This window comes from Myxocyprinus asiaticus, chromosome 6 (assembly GCF_019703515.2).
Source record: "Myxocyprinus asiaticus isolate MX2 ecotype Aquarium Trade chromosome 6, UBuf_Myxa_2, whole genome shotgun sequence".
In the NCBI taxonomy this organism is placed as follows: domain Eukaryota; kingdom Metazoa; phylum Chordata; class Actinopteri; order Cypriniformes; family Catostomidae; genus Myxocyprinus; species Myxocyprinus asiaticus.
In genome coordinates, this window is record NC_059349.1 from 31,584,589 (window position 1) to 31,601,550 (window position 16,962).

A 16,962-nucleotide genomic window follows, 5' to 3' on the forward strand; every position below is an offset into this window, starting at 1 on the left:
CATATTTCTACTGATTTTATTTTTCATGGTTGTTTATCTTCTTTAATTTATAATTGTATTGGTAGAATAGAATTGCATGTATATTTTCACAATGCATGTGATATTTACTTAGAATTATGAACTAACATTGTAATTCAAATGTAGCCTAGTTTAGCCAGATCATGGACCAAAAGTTTAAATGTGGGAACTATAAAATGTTGATAAGGTTTGGCATGTTACAGCATGAAGCAATCTTGTTTCCTGAGTGGTTAACAAGTACTTGCCATCAAGTCACTGAGCACGTCTGTAGATGTACTGAAATGAACTATTGTCACCTTATGTTTGAAGCAATCCGCTGTGAAGAGTGAATAAGAGCTGTCAGTCTGATTAGGATGAGCCCTCAGGCGCTACACTGTTTTAACTGTCATTAAAGTAATGATTTAAAGATGTGGACATTAGCTGTGAGAGCGGATGGCACAGTCTGTTGGATATTTCATATTTGATTAAAGGAAATTATGCGGTTTATGGAAATCATAACTTCCCACACATGCATGCAATTTCTAAAAGACTGTCTCTTGTTGATCAGTGTGACACTGTATGAAATAGTTCATCCAAAAATGAAAATTCTGCCATCATTTATTCACCCTCATGTCATTCCAAACCTGCATGGATTTCTTTCTTCCATGGAACACAAAAGGAGATGTTAGGCTTAATGTTAGGGACTGACAGCCTCAGATACCATTCACTTTCACTGCATATTTCATTTTTGCATACAATAAAAGTAAATTGTGATTGTCAGTCTCTATTATCTGCTTCTTTATTTTCATTTATTTTTTATTTAAAAAAATGTAATTGAAATACAGGTTCAGAGCAGAGGGTGAGTAGGCTAAATGATGACAGACTTTTATGGTTATAAAAGTCATTTAATGTTTGGTTTTGAGTATAAACCAAAAATATTTTATTGATACACAATGTGTGCAAGTTTGAGGTGTTTCACATACAGTACATCAAGCATATATTATTCATATTATAGCACATATGGTACATTGTTTCATATAGAAGAGTCTATTCAATCTGCAAGCTAAAGTGCAGTGCCCCATTATCACATAAATATTGTGTCACTATTGTTTTCTGTTAACAACACTATGTTAAAACTGAATGTGTATGTTACACAGAAGTAAATGTCTGTTTTCTCACTTTTTACAGCTGTTCCAGTCCAGTGAAGTTCATGTTCATGAATAACATGGCTGATGGCAATCAGAACAGCTCCTTCAATCAAAGCTCAGAATATGGAAATGTCTACAGGCCGCAGACAGTTTTCAGTGTCTTGACCTTCACCCTGCTGGCCATGCTTGTTGTAGCTACTTTTATTTGGAACATGCTTGTCCTAGTCATAATTCTCCGAGTAAGAATATTCCACCGTGTTCCCCACAATTTGGTGGCCTCCATGGCCATATCTGATGTTATGGTGGCTGCTCTGGTGATGCCTCTCAGTCTGGTACATGAGTTGAATGGTCGGATCTGGAAGCTGGGCCAAGCTCTCTGCCAAGTCTGGATATCTTTTGACGTCCTGTGCTGTACGGCCAGCATTTGGAATGTGACCGCAATAGCCCTTGATCGTTACTGGTCTATAACACGCCACCTGGAGTACACCCTAAAGACCCGCAAGAAGATCTCCAATGTAATGATTGGCTTGACTTGGCTGCTTTCATCTGTTATTTCCCTCTCCCCACTGTTTGGCTGGGGTGAGACATATTTAGAAGAGGGCATGGAGTGCAAGGTGAGCCAGGAGCCATCTTACACCATCTTTTCTACATTTGGGGCCTTCTATTTGCCTCTCTGCGTTGTGCTTTTTGTCTACTGGAAGATATACAAAGCTGCTAAGTTCCGTATTGGATCAAAGAAGACCAACATCATCACTCCAGTAGCAGAGGCTGGAGAGGTACAAGTGATATGTTGTGATATGCTTTTTCTTTATGCAACATTTGAGGTAAATGGTACAATTTGGGGGTCAATCTTTTTGTCTACACCAATATACTGGCATTTTGACTTCTTAAACTACACTTTAGATAAGGACTCATTTTAAATGTGCATAAAATATCTTATTTCTTAAAATTTCTTGAAATATTTTGAAATGCAGAACATATTAGTTCGTTTTAAAGGAGACTGCTCATATTCTCCCAGTCATTATACCAGAACTTATAAGACAACAGCGCTATTCAACTCAATTTAAACTTTTAACTTGCTCTATTAACTTCAACAACATAGTATAATTTTCTGAGTCTGTCCCAACATGTTTGTGAATAGTAATCCTGACACCCTTCTTAGATTAGTTCTACTTTAGTTCTACTCTATTATTTAAAGGTTTTAAAGCTTAGGCTTAGGATATTTTCAAGGCTATTTCAAAACATTAAAAATATTACTACATTGTGGCCTGGGTAGCTCAGCGAGTAAAGACGCTGACTACCACCCCTGGAGTCGCGAGTTCAAATCCAGGGTGTGCTGAGTGACTCCAGCCTGGTCTCCTAAGCAACCAAATTGACCCGGTTGCTAGGGTGGATAGAGTCACATTGGGTTAACCTCCTCGTGGTCGCTATAATGTGGTTCTCGCTCTCGGTGGGGCGTGTGGTGAGTTGTGCGTGGATGCCGCAGAGAATAGTGTGAAGCCTCCACACGTGCTATGTCTCTGCTGTAACATGCTCAGCAAGCCACGTGATAAGATGCGTGGATTGACGGTCTCAGAGATGGAGGCAACTGAGATTCATCCTCCGCCACCTGGATTGAGGTGTCACCACGAGCACGCACTGGGAATTGGGCATTCCAAATTGGGGTGAAAAGGGGAGAAAAATAATAATAATAATATTACTGCATTAGATAAACAACCTTACATTATGTTATCTTTAATGGATAGTTCATACATTGTAACAGTTCAAGGATGGGCAAGGAGGAGGCGAGAACCGACTGAACAGTCAACGTAAAGTTTAATAATATAAATGAACTTAAAACCAACATAAACAAACATGCAACATGCGTCTCTCTCTCTGCCCCACCGGTGTCTCCAGCTTCCCCTATTCTCACTCTCCCACTGATCAGCTGATTCAGCGCCGGCCGTGCTCCATCACAGCCTGGCCACGCCCTCCTCCTCTTCACACCCATAAATGAAAATCCAATCATCATTTACTCACCCTCAAGTCGTTTCAAACCTGCAAGCTAGCCTCAGTCAACATTTATTTTTATTGCATCTTTTGTCTATACTAGGAAAGTGAATGGTGACTGGAGCTGTCATTCAGCCAACATCTCCTTTTGCGTTCCACAGAAAAATAGAAAGTCCTACTGGTTTAGAACAGTTCACCCAAAAATAATAATTATTTTATAATTTACTCACCCATATCCAGTCTCAAACTTGTATGACTTTCTTCTCCAGAACACAAATGAAAATATTTTGATTGAGATATGCGATGTTTTGGTAACACTTTACAATAAGACTTCATTTTTTAACATTAGCTGGACTTAACTTGCATTGTGTAAACAAACATACCTCATATCTCCATCAAAATATATAAGAAAATCAATGAGAGAATTATACATTTTAGGTGAAATATTCCTTTGAAACTAAGTACTGTAGTTTATTTGACCTTAAAGGGATAGTTCACCCAAGAAAATGACAACATATTTTTCAATTTTGTGTGAACCAACTCTTTAATATATGCCTTATTGTGACGAGGAGGAGGGTGTGGCCTAATTGTCCTAATCAGCCGGGAGGGGGATGTAGACGAACCAGGGGTGCCATTTCAAGAGAGAGAGAGAGATACACACGCGGCCGCTCTGTGTGTGCGTGCGTGTCTGTGTGTTTTATGTTTCATTTTCTTTATGTAATTAAATTATGTTGAATGTTCTCCCGGTTCCCGTCTCCTCCTTGCCCATCGTAAGAACCCCGTTACACTGGTGCGAAACCCAGGAAGGAGCAGGGATGCGCTGTTGTGGAGTCCTCGCCGCTGCCCTCCGCTGGGAAGCGGAGGAGCCGTGGCCGTCTGCCAGGGGACAGAGGAGTCGCTGCCGGCCGCCAGGAGTGGGAGGAACTGCTGCCATCCACCAGGAAGCGGAGGAGCCATGACCATCCGCCAGGGTAGGAGGACTTGCTGCTGTCCACCAGGGGAGGAGCGGCTGTCATTCGCCAGAGGGCAGAGGAGTGGCTGAGGACCAGGCGACAGCGTGTCCAGGGACCGGCGAGCAAGTTTTTCTCTCTCTCTCTCATCTCTTTCTCTCTGTGTCTCTCCCCTCGCTCTTTCCCTCTCCCCTCTCCCTCCCCTCGTCTCTCCCAGCGCTCTAGATAGGCGGGGAAGACCTGCCTGCAGAAGGACGGCCGGAAGGGCAACACCTCCCCTCCAGGAATGGAGGGGAGTACGACACGGCGGAGGTTTCCTCAGATGAGGAGGAGGGCGGGGCCGGTCTGTGTGGATGCATGCCCAGCGCTGAATTGTCCTAATCAGCCGGGAGGAGATAAAGATGAGCCGGGGACACCAGTTCGAGAGAGAGAGACACACGTGGCCGCTGTGTGTGTGCGCATGTGTCTGTGTGTTTTATGTTATGTTTCAGTTTCTTTATGTCATTAAATTATGTTGACTGTTCTGCTGGTTCCCGCCTCCTCCTTGCCCATCGTAAGAGCCCTGTTACACTTATCTAATAAGTAATTCTTGAGACACATCTCATGGCTCGCTCCTATGTCCCCTCAGGTAAAAGAGGCATGTAGGCAACAGCCTCAGATGGTGTTCACTGTGCGCCATGCCACCGTGACCTTCCAGACTGACAGTGAGACGTGGAGAGAGCAGAAAGAGAAGAGAGCAGCTCTGATGGTGGGCATTCTCATTGGTGTGTTCGTCCTCTGCTGGATCCCATTTTTCCTCACCGAGCTCATCACCCCTCTGTGCTCCTGCCACATTCCGCCGATATGGAAGAGTGTCTTCCTCTGGCTGGGTTACTCCAACTCCTTCTTCAACCCGCTGATTTATACAGCCTTCAATAAGAACTACAATAATGCTTTCAGGAACCTCTTCTCCCAACAGCATTAAAACCCTCTGTCTGAGAGGTAGCATAGCAGACAGCTTGGCATCACCACAAATGCCATTTTAAACCCAAGTGTGGTTATCTGAGCACTTCAGTAATCACAGGTTCACAAAAGAGCATTGAAGGAATAATGTCTGGATATTTTACGTGGCAGGCAAAGTGAGACTTTGACCAAGTATCTTTCTTCGAGGAAGAAAGGTGGGGGGGGGGGTTGTTGCGTTGTTTTGTGGCCCTCTTCACAGTGGCGTTTTTGTGGCCCTCTTTAGCCTGTCGCATTCCTGTTCAGTATAACCCGGTGGCCCATTTCAGCTTATCACGGCCCGTTTGGCCCCGTTTCACAGCCAGCCCACCAAGAAAAGTCTCGGTTCTCCCTATGGGCCCCTGCCCACTTTTAATTAACGAGTTTTGCTATTTCAGCTTCAATCTTTACTAACAGGTGCATAAAATCAAGCATTCAGGCATACAATCTCCATAGACAAAAAATTTCAGTAGAATGGGGTGTACTTCTGTTCCAGCATGACACTGAATGTGGAAAAACTTGATAGGCTTGCAGAAAGCCCGGACCAATCACAGTGTATTCAGTGACAGAAGGTTGAAAGTTCTGCTGCTGAAATCGGTCTGTGCTTACCGAAATTTGAAACCATTGCCCACAGTGGCCAAAGCTGGAAGTGTTGTTGAGATGAAATGTCTACAGGGTGGCACGAAATGTGAGTTGTATTTTCAGCTGTAAATGATGTAATACAGTCAACAAGAATGAATTAATTTGATTAACCATACTCCCTTACCCAAACCCCAATCCTAGATCTAACAGTCAATGGAGTAAAATTTTAGAGCAAAAATGCAACTTCCAAACCTGAACACAATTACATCCTGGTTTCCAAGGGACCAAAACACGTCTCGGAGATTGCACGCTCAACACGCTATAAGCAGCGCCACAGTAAAAGGTGAACACATTTGAATTGATGAAAAAATGTCTGATGGGGGATGTCAGTAATTTGGCATTATGGGGTCGATTGTAAGGTGCATTCTGAAGCAGCATGTCGATTTCCACTGTGATTATGTTGGCTCAGTGTCAGTGCCTGACCTCACTGATATTTTTGGGTATGAATGGGAGCAAAACCCTTCAGCCATGTTCCTACAGTGGAGTGCCTTCCCAGTAGGTTAAGCGGTGATAGCAGCAAAGGGAGGACCAACTCCCTAATAATGCCAATGGTTATGCATATAGGTGTGGTGTTTGGTTGTTGTCATACTGTCATTGGCCATGTAGTGATATATACTGTATCTGTCTATTATATCTACATACTGTATTAATGTTTACATTTATTAAACAAATCACCAGTTGCCAACAAACTTTGGGGCAGGTGTCAGTAGCTGCATTTCCACTATTGGGCCAGTGCGTGCCAGGGCTATCAACTGGTCAGCCGGGGCCAATAGACTCGGACCTCAAGCCGCAAGACCAAACTCTATCTGCATTCCCACCATCAGGCCAATTGCGCTACAGCATTGCTCTAAAACCCACCTAAAATACACCGCCCTGGTTCCAACATCACACACCGCACCCATTTCACAAGCAAGAGACAAGCTCAAGTTGAGGTATCAGTCTCTGGAGACTAGCTAGCCCTCGAAATGAGCATGGTGGAGACTGAAGCAGCCATTTGTTTGCTTATTTTGGTCTTTGCTTGGTGGAAAGCGAGACCTGACTCGCGAAACTCCGCCTTTGCCTTTGACATTGACCCCACCTCTATCTCCAGTTGCCCTTCTTTGGCCCAAGGGTAATCGACGGGCCAAAGGTGCTTGGCCGTTGGCCTTGAGGAGGTACAATGAAAACCCAGAAGTGACAATGGGAGCGCATCTGACCCTGGCATGAACTAGCATGCCCAAATTTGGCCCGATTGTGGAAACGTGGGTAATGTACATTACTGTACAAAAGTTTTAAGCACTTATGAAATTTTTCTGCATAGTGAGGATGTCTTCAAAAATAATGCTATAAATAGTTTTCATTTATCAATTAACATCATACAAAGTCTGGTACACCTAGACACAGTTTTTCTTGTTGGTAGATAGGATGTCTCAATTGCTTCTGTCTCTTCATGTAATCCCAGACTGACTCGATGTTCAGTGGGGGGCTCTGTGGGGGCCATGCCATCTGTTGCAGGGCTCCCTGTTCTTCTATTCTATTCTATTTGCAAAATAAATGTTTAGGAATCTAAAATGTATATTTCCTATTGGCACACTAAAACTGAAGATATAAATAACCATCTTAAGACTGTCTTGTCTTAAAGACAAATGTCTTGTAACATCTTATGTGCCTAAGACTTTTGCACAGTACAGTCTGTCAAAATCCTCTGTACTTCTGTGAAACTCTTGTTTGTTGTGTTTACTAATACTGTTTATTATTCTTTTTAACTTAATTTTAAGGCAAAATTATATGCACTATAATCTCCTTTAGGAGGGAAAACATCAATAAATGAATAAAAAGATGCTTTGTAGTAGTTGCTGTATTTTATATGAAAAGCCTTTTGGTAACATATAGTTGATGATATAGGCTTTGTCTTATCTCTCTTTTGGAACATTTACATTTAAGGAGCATTTATATACGCAATGTAGATTGTGTGTAAGCTATCATTGGGCTCACATTTAACCTTTTAACTATTATTCATGCTTTATCATGATTGTTCCTATTGCAAAGTAGACAGATTCATACTTAAATGAGTACCGTAGAACAGATGGTTTGTGTTGCTGTGACTGTTTATAATCTGAAAGATGTACAAAAAAGTGATACATTGCTACAAAAAGTAATAAAAAGTTTGATCTAAGGGCTTTTTTGTTTTATGGATTTGGGAACATAGTGTTGAAGGTAACGATTTCTTTAAGAAGAGTCAGTGTGTGTGGGAATGATGAATTACGGCTGCACTGATAATCTTATTATAATACTTTTATTTTATTTACCTGGGATAGTGAAAATTGTATTCTTATTTTGGTAGATGTGCTGATAACTTTGACCAGGCCAAAACTTTTCCAGCTGTAAAGTTCTGTAAACTCTGTAATTAAGACTTTGACTAAAGTTATCCCTGCCTCTGGTCATTTAAAATTATTGATCAACAGCACTTATATCCCCATTTTTGTCAGTGCAAATTAAATTGAGCAACTTGACATTGTAAAAGTCATGGATTTCATTCAGTCTTATGACGCTCCAACTGGAATATCAAGTACATGTCAATAAAAGAGGAAATGCAGTAGCAATATCAATAGAATAAGTAATCTTGACCTAAATACTGAAAAGCAGATTAAGACATGTAGATACACTATATTGCCAAAAGTATTCGCTCATCTGCCTTTAGACGCATATGAACTTAAGTGACATCCCATTCTTAATCCATAGGGTTTAATATGACGTTGGCCCACCCTTTGCAGCTATAACAGCTTCAACTCTTCTGGGAAGGCTTTCCACAAGGTTTAGGAGTGTGTTTATGGGAATTTTTGACCATTCTTCCAGAAGCGCATTTGTGAGGTCAGACACTGATGTTGGACGAGAAGGCCTGGCTCGCAGTCTTCGCTCTAATTCATCCTAAAGGTGCTCTATCAGGTTGAGGTCAGGACTCTGTGCAGGCCAGTCAAGTTCTTCCACACCAAACTCGCTCATCCATGTCTTTATGGACCTTACTTTGTGCACTGGTGCGCAGTCATGTTGGAACAGGAAGGGGCCATCCCCAAACTGTTCCCACAAAGTTGGGAGCATGGAATTGTCCAAAATCTCTTGGTATGCTGAAGAATTCAGAGTTCCTTTCACTGGAACTAAGGGGCCAAGCCCAGCTCCTGAAAAACAACCCCACACCATAATCCCCCCTCCACCAAACTTCACAGTTGGCACAATGAAGTCAGACAAGTACCGTTCTCCTGGCAACCACCAAACCCAGACTCGTCCATCAGATTGCCAGATGGAGAAGAGTGATTCGTCACTCCAGAGAACACGTCTCCACTGCTCTAGAGACCAGTGGCGGCGTGCTTTACACCACTGCATCCGACGCTTTGCATTGCACTTGGTGATGTATGGCTTGGATGCAGCTGCTCGGCCATGGAAACCCATTCCATGAAGCTCTCTATGAACTGTTCTTGAGCTAATCTGAAGGCCACATGAACTTTGGAGGTCTTTAGCGATTGACTCTGCAGAAAGTTGGTGACCTCTGCGCACTATGCGCCTCAGCATCTGCTGACCCCGCTCTGTCATTTTACGTGGCCTACCACTTCGTGGCTGAGTTGCTGTCATTCCCAATCGCTTCCACTTTGTTATAATACCACTGACAGTTGACTGTGGAACATTTAGTAGCGAGGAAATTTCACAACTGGACTTGTTGCACAGGTGGCATCCTATCACAGTACCATGCTGGAATTCACTGAGCTCCTGAGAGCGGCCCATTCTTTCACAAATGTTTGTAGAAGCAGTCTGCATGCCTAGGTGCTTCATTTTATACACCTGTGGCCATGGAAGTGATTGGAACACCTGAATTCAATTATTTGGATGGGTGAGCGAATACTTTTGGCAATATAGTGTATATCAACTGATATTTAAGCATTAAAGAAAATTTTTTCAAATGATTCAGCCATTGAAAGGAAACAGTTCTAGTTCCCTGCACTCATTCACCTTCAATGGCTTAGTCATATTAAGATGTCTGTTTGAATGAAATGTAATGGCAACTTATTTTATATAGCTGTTCATCCTATCATTCTTAAACTTTCAGGCATTAGAGAATGCTTTTTGAAAGTCCTGAGTACACAGACAAGAGATTGACAGACCAAAGGCTCGGTTGGCTGAAAACTCAGCTTTGTAGAGTGTTTTTGCGTTTACAATGCACAGTGAAAATAGGAGACATTTTCAGGGGTAATTGAAACTTGAAGTGTCAGCTAAGTAATTTGCTGGTGGAGTGGAGACATGAATAATGACATGAGACATGAATGAATGGCACCTTCCCCTTTAGCAGAGATGGAAAGGACAGACAGAGATAGCACAACAGCCTGGATCTGACTCACTGAGGAAATAAGCAGAAATAAATTCCTTCTTTCCTATTACAAATACTCTCACACAGTACATCATTTCATAAATTATGGTAATAAATAAACACTAGAGATTATTGGTGAGGGAAATGGTTTTAGTAGTTTTCAGTGCCTGGCTCAAATATTCAAATACTCGAATTATTTTATCGGTAGGAAAAACACAGGCATATCAGAATTAAATGAGCCGTAAGTAAAGCTGATCTTTTTCAGAAGCAGTGGCCTTAATGGCAGATTCATGCCTGACATCCTGTACCTTTACCAAGGACAGATTCAGCACACTGGTGCATCTACTTTTTGTCTTTTAAAGAAGTGACAGTTTGCGCAGTTTTAATATCCTTTTCAGAGCTGTGTTATGATTTCAGATAAGTGAGCTATGACTATGGAATTCAGGAATGAAATTTTCATCATGGTCATATTCTTCAAGCTTTTTAAATAAAGAGAGATACAAAGAGATGGATAAAAATGTCATGGTAACCAAGGAAACGCCATCTGCTCCAACAAATATAAAGTTCAGAGGATTTCACTGAATGATGAGAAAACAGCAAGGGATCAGATCCATTTTGTTAAAATGTCACATCTGATATTCGTTCAATGCAGATTATCGGTTACTGCTTTGTCGGTGGTGCAGAGAGCTAACGGTTTTAAAGGCATCTATAACCTTTATTAAGTGAAAGTCAATCAATTCTAGTCTTGCACAGGTTTTCTTCTTTGTGTTGGTTTTCTAACATAAATCGCTTTTGACTGAAGTATGTCAAATCCTTAAAGCAGAACACAGTTGTGTAGTGTATTGTCACAGAAAGTCATAGAAAGTCAAACAGTAAAACAGACATCTTTATTTTATAGAAGTCATACATTCACATTTAAGATTCAGCATTTTTTATTGAAGTGCAGAGTAAGGAAAGGATGCAACATGAAAAAGAAATTCTATATTTACACAGAGCAGGCTACACACTCTCATGGTGAAATCGTAAGGATTCACATGACTTTTCTAAATTTGGCAAATGCGTATGAATTCGTACAACTTTCACTACAACCAGTGATGTTGCTGGACATCGTTTCCATCTAATATGCGACAATTACTTGCTTCTGTCCCACACAACAGCTTCCTATCATGTTTACACACACTACTGATCGGTTCGGTTTAGATAAGGGGTTTGGGTAAGGGCATAATATTAATAAGCATGTCCTTAATGCTTCGTGCGTGGAACTCACGCTTCCGCATTAGACATCCGGGCATTTGCACGTGATAAAACCATACAAATGTATACGAACAAACTCATACGAAATCATACAAAATAGCCAAATTGTAAAATATGTACGAATTTTCATGAGACTGGGTTGCTACAGGAGTAGGAGTAGAAAGTAAATTTCTGCATTGCTTGAAGTGGAAAGAAAACTGTGCCTGTGCAAATTACCGGTATTGTCAATCGTTATCAGATTTTGAATTATAGGCCCAATAGACCTTATTCACAGCAGCGCCATCTTTGATTTTTGATGGAAATTACAACAAGGCTGTGAGGGATGGACTTACAGTCTCTTCAATGGGCTGTACTGCCATTTAAAGTGTTTTTAGATCGTTCCACAGACAAAACATTGAAAAAACATCTTTCCAAAAATATTCAGTAGACAAAGAAACTCCAGACAACATGAGTTGTGGAAAATCAGATGTGATCTAGGAGCTTTTCAAAGCTTTATACCACGCATGCCATTGAAGAGATGCAAATCTATCCCTCACAGCCTCGTTGTCATTCCCATCAGAAATCAAAGATGGCAGTACCGTGAATAAGGTCTACAGCTGTATCAGCAGTATGTGCTTGTTTTGAATTTTGAAAAGCTGTCCATAGTGAATTACAATCTGTTTTGTCTGTGCTGGTATATTGAAATGTCAAGATATGATGGAATTGATCCAAATACTGTATGCAAACTGAGACATATTTTCAGATTTGCTTTATTTTTCAACATCTTTATAAAGTGGAAACTATCAGGAAGTCAAAAATAAAGTGCAAAATAAGTTCCTTAATTTATTGTGTAAAGAAGCTTAAACAGGCATTCCTTAGTGTCAAGTTAAATCTGAGAAAGCTGGAAAAATTTACAATGTCACTAATATATTTCAAAGTATTATTTCCCTGCAGATATAAGGCAGTTAATTTTTCAATTATTTTCAGAGCATTCATCCACAATTTCTGATATTATATAGCTTGATTAGTGAGAAAGATTCTCTAGTTTTTATATTTTGTGCTTGAGCAATGTAAGTGATCATTTGTTTTGACTCCCATATGATATACTTTGTTCAAGCATTACTTGACTGAATTTTGAACTACATTACAGAGCTTTAATAAGTCAATGCAATTTAATTGTGACAGTTGCTTCCCAATCATGTACCCATAATGTTATAAAGTGCACCAATTCTCTGCCCATAACATTGAGTGGAGCATAATTGGGCTTGTGTAATGGACATTACTTTCCCTACCATTCAATTTTTATTTTTATTTTTATTTAAAAAATTTTGCATCATAATTGTAATGTTTTTATTTGCAAGGCCTACATTACAACTTTGTTTGGCTGCTGTGTTGTGAAACCCTGCCCCCTGGTGTACATACAAGGGAAACACATTGCCTGAGGATTTAATACTTTTTATTGGTCAAGAATAGTGATCCAGGGCAGCCAGAAGAGGATATGTACAATATAGCACAGAGTGTTATATACAAACAAAAGAAGGTATACCAGATACACTGACACAGTCCAGTACAATGCCCTTTTTAATGTAACCCAATAAAATAATTAAAGAAAGGGAAGGGAAGTGGAACATGTGAAATATCATGCAGCATAATGTGTTATTAATGTGGCACAATATGTAACACAGCAGTTTGGGATATGGTAATATTTGGTGAAATCAAGCTCTTTATGGTCAACTGGTTCCATTAAAACTCCTATTATGACAGATGAGTTCAGTAACCACAAAGATGAATAAAATACTATAGAACTGTGTGTTTTAAGTGTTTTGTGTGGTGTTAAAAACACATATTTTGTATGTTTGATAGCTTTAAACATGACACATTCTGAAGGCTGAATAGTGTGCCACATTGTCTCTGTACCAAACACTGTAAATCGTCATGTAGCCAACAGAGATTTCAACGCAGACACTGTGAAAAGATGCTTCTGGATGTAGTGCCTTGCCATGAGTCGCCTTCATGTGTAATATCACTTGTTGTCTCCTTTTTGTCCTGGTGAGGGCACACTAGACAGCAAAACAGAGACACTTTCCACTTCATAATATCTAACAGTATCCCAGGTATGAACAAATGCCTCAGGTGTAACAATGAAAGTACATTGGGAAGTACCAAAAAGGACATTTGGGTTCACCCAAAAAGGAAAATTGTGTCATCATTTCCTCACACTCATGTCACTTCAAACCCATACAACTTTTTTCTTTCTTCCGTGGGACACAAAGGGAGATGTGAGGAAGAATGTTAGGAACTTACAGCCTCAGTCACAATTCACTTTCATTGGATGGAAAAAAAAATATGCGATGAAAGTGAATGGTGACTAAAGCTGTTTGTCCCTAGCATTCTACAAAGCATCTCAATTTATGTTCAATGGAAGAAATAAAGCCATACGGGTTTGAAATAACATGAGGGTGAGTAAATGATGACAAAATGTTCCATTTTTGGGTGAATTGTCTCTTTAAATGACAGATATTAATTGTAAAAATGACTTCAGTGGCTTGATAAAGGTATATGTCATGTTTTCGAGGCTCAAAATCGAGATCTGTTAGGATATAGTGTGAATGGTTATACATCACATGGTCAAACACATCAACACTAAAAGACCTTGACAAACACTGAAACGCGTCCAATTGGAAGCATAATTAGATCATTTAATTGACAGCTAGATTCAGTGCTGGGATGGGACCTTGTGACCTGAGAGAATTAGGTTTTGACATCCCTTTACCTGACTGTCTGACACAGCATGACAGACTGATTAAGACCAATTTTACCCATGTGGTCACATTTGCCACTTGCTTTTAAGGTGTACCCATCACATCTGTGTACAAGCTTTGATTTCTGGAATATAGTCAGTATGTTACAATTGGTGTGAAGGTTTTCATTAATTTATAGGCAAACATCCTGAGAAAGATTTTAAATCCTTCATTTTATTTCATGAAACACCCAGCTGATGATATATTCTACCAAAATGGGATGCTTGGGAAATCTAAACCAGAGCCTCCATCAGCACAAATTAGTCATGATTAAAGGTTAACCGCTAACGAAGGACAGATCAAATCACTTGGCATCACAGCAGATTATAACACACTATGACATGATGAATTAATTCTGAGAGCTGTTATGCTATACCTCTGACGTCCAATAAGAATTCTGACATTTTCAGCATAGTGGTAGCCTACATGATGAATTCATTACTGCCAAAAGGCATTTGCCCACATTTGTTCACACTTTCACACAGTCTATCTGTTTTGGTTTAGTGAAACAAAAGTTGTTAAATCTTTATCTTCATTGATTTACATTTAAATTGTGTCATTTGGATGTGTTGGCCTGCTTTGGTATAGAAATATGTAAACTTAAATAATCATACAGCCATATTATATACCTACTCACATGCAGTTTGTTGGTTTGTTTGTTTAGTTTGATATTGAGGGATTCAGTATTCTGGAACTATACAATCCATTTTTTAAACCCAGTTTTATTTGGGGTCTGATTTAAAGCTGAAGTGTTTAACCTTTGCGCTACTTGCACCACCAAATGGAATTGCAAAAACAAACAGATTGTTTTCACAGCCTTCCCAATACATGTTGATCAATTACACAGATAGTCCCACCCTCAAATCACGCCATTGGTTGAGTCAATGTTGCTGTAATGTGTCGGGCTGGATGGGTCTCTCAAAACAAACAGGAATTTTTATAGCCCCACAGAGACACAAGCTGTGTCCGACATCGCATACTGTCAGAGTATGTACTGTATTTGATGAAGGACACACTTATTGGTCGTTAACACAGTTAGGTATGCATGCGAGTTGTATAGACTCCAAACATACTTCATCATGGAACATGGCATTGTCCCGTGACACAAATATATGATGTAATAACAACTTTGCAAAAATAATTTACTCTTGTTTGGTTAAACATGTGCAATTAAGGCACAATGAACAACTTTCGTGGTATACAGTAGGCTATATAGCACTTACAGTTGCGATGAGCCATCAGACTCACGGATCTCTGCCGCTTTTTAAATCCAATGTTTTGAATGTGATGTCTCCTCAGCTCGCAAGGCTTTATGGGATAGTAGTAAGTGTCTAGTACATTGAGAAGGGTCTGTCTTTGTCCTACAAGACTAGTACAAAATACACCCATTACAAGACACGCCCACTACAAGACTTGCCCACTACAAGTTATGCCCCCTTTAAATATTCAGTGAAACCCTTGAGTCTTGAAACAGTTGGATGTCACATTCATAAACTGTGTTTATTGTTTTTATTTGGCATCAGGAAGCAACCCTACACCAATCCCTAGCCCTAAACCTAACCCCAACCCCAACCACAAAGATTAAAAAATTTAAAAAGTTAGTAAAAAATATTAAATATACCAGTTGTATTTAATACAATATAACATACCACTGTATCACAAGGTGGCAACCATGAGGAGAAATGTGATGAAAATAAAGAGAAAAAGCCAGCAGTATGCTAAGCTAATAGGCTAACCAGCAAGCTTGTGAGCTAACTGGAGAAAACAAAACAGAGAAATGTTCAATTTCACCGTTTATATCTTCGGTTTATTCATATGATATGTGACATATAATTTAAAATATATATTCTTTGTTATATTTACACAGTTAAGACAACATGAATCAAGAGATTGCAAAGGATTTTAATAGTTCTTTTAGCCAATAGAATCGCTTTATGACCCAAAGGGCGTGTTACTTGGAGTGGGCGAGTCATGTAGTGGGTGTTTCTTGTCTTGCTGGAGGCAGACGGATACTCTTGGGTAGCGATGGCAGAAAATAAGCTTTCCGAAACTTCCAGTCAATTGAACCAATTGCTTCGGAAAACGATTCACTGTTTCTAAGCGCTCGAAACACCACACACTGAGGACATATGCTGTAAATGCAATGAGAAGACTCGAGTCAAAAGCAGATGCAATGAAAAATTTTTTTAAGTATTTATTTACTGCCCTGTAGCTATTTGTCATATACTTTTCATGGTTGTCTACTATATATACTGAAATAAACAGATCTGGATATTTGGGGAATATGTAGACCATACATACGTAAGTTGGATTTTAATGATTGAAAAGGAAAATAATTTTAAATACCAAACAATATACAGGGCTCGAGTTGTGGGGGGCTGCGAGGGGATGGCATCCCCCTTGTTGCAAGAAATTCCACAATGCATTCCCCTTGTAAAACCACCATCCACCCTTACCACCCCCTTTAGATTAATTGTGTCATGTAGCCTATTACTTAGAACTAATCATGCAAGTAAAATATTTAATTGTCTACGTTTGATAAATGACAGACTTTAAATAACGTCGATTTGCCGGTCAGAATTAGATTTCGACATGTGTAAGGTTGCCAGATTTTATAGGTTAATATCCTCCAATCAGATTTTGACACCAATACAGTTTGGATATATTCTGCCAGGGAGACGTGAGTGCACAAGCTCTCTCTCCACTGCGAAAAGACACTTGTTTTCTGAAAACACTGGCAAACAGGTATGTCGGAGTTTAGAGATGGGTTGATTTGTTCTTCCTAGTGTTCACATGAAAGTTACGCCACTGAAGGTAATGCAAGCTTTCAAAAGTTTCGCGGCCTTTCAAAAATGGCCAAGAGAACAGTAATAGGAAAACTTTTGTCT

General features: G+C 40.0%; 1 protein-coding gene across 1 annotated transcript; it reads left to right on the forward strand.

Annotated features, from left to right (window-relative positions):
- The first annotated feature begins 1,222 nt into the window (after positions 1-1,222).
- LOC127442546 (5-hydroxytryptamine receptor 5A-like) lies at positions 1,223-5,048 on the forward strand. Its single transcript, XM_051700657.1, has 2 exons — positions 1,223-1,921; positions 4,713-5,048. The coding sequence occupies exons 1-2, from the start codon at positions 1,223-1,225 to the stop codon at positions 5,046-5,048; spliced, it is 1,035 nt and encodes a 344-aa protein (XP_051556617.1).
- Positions 5,049-16,962: the final 11,914 nt, after the last annotated feature.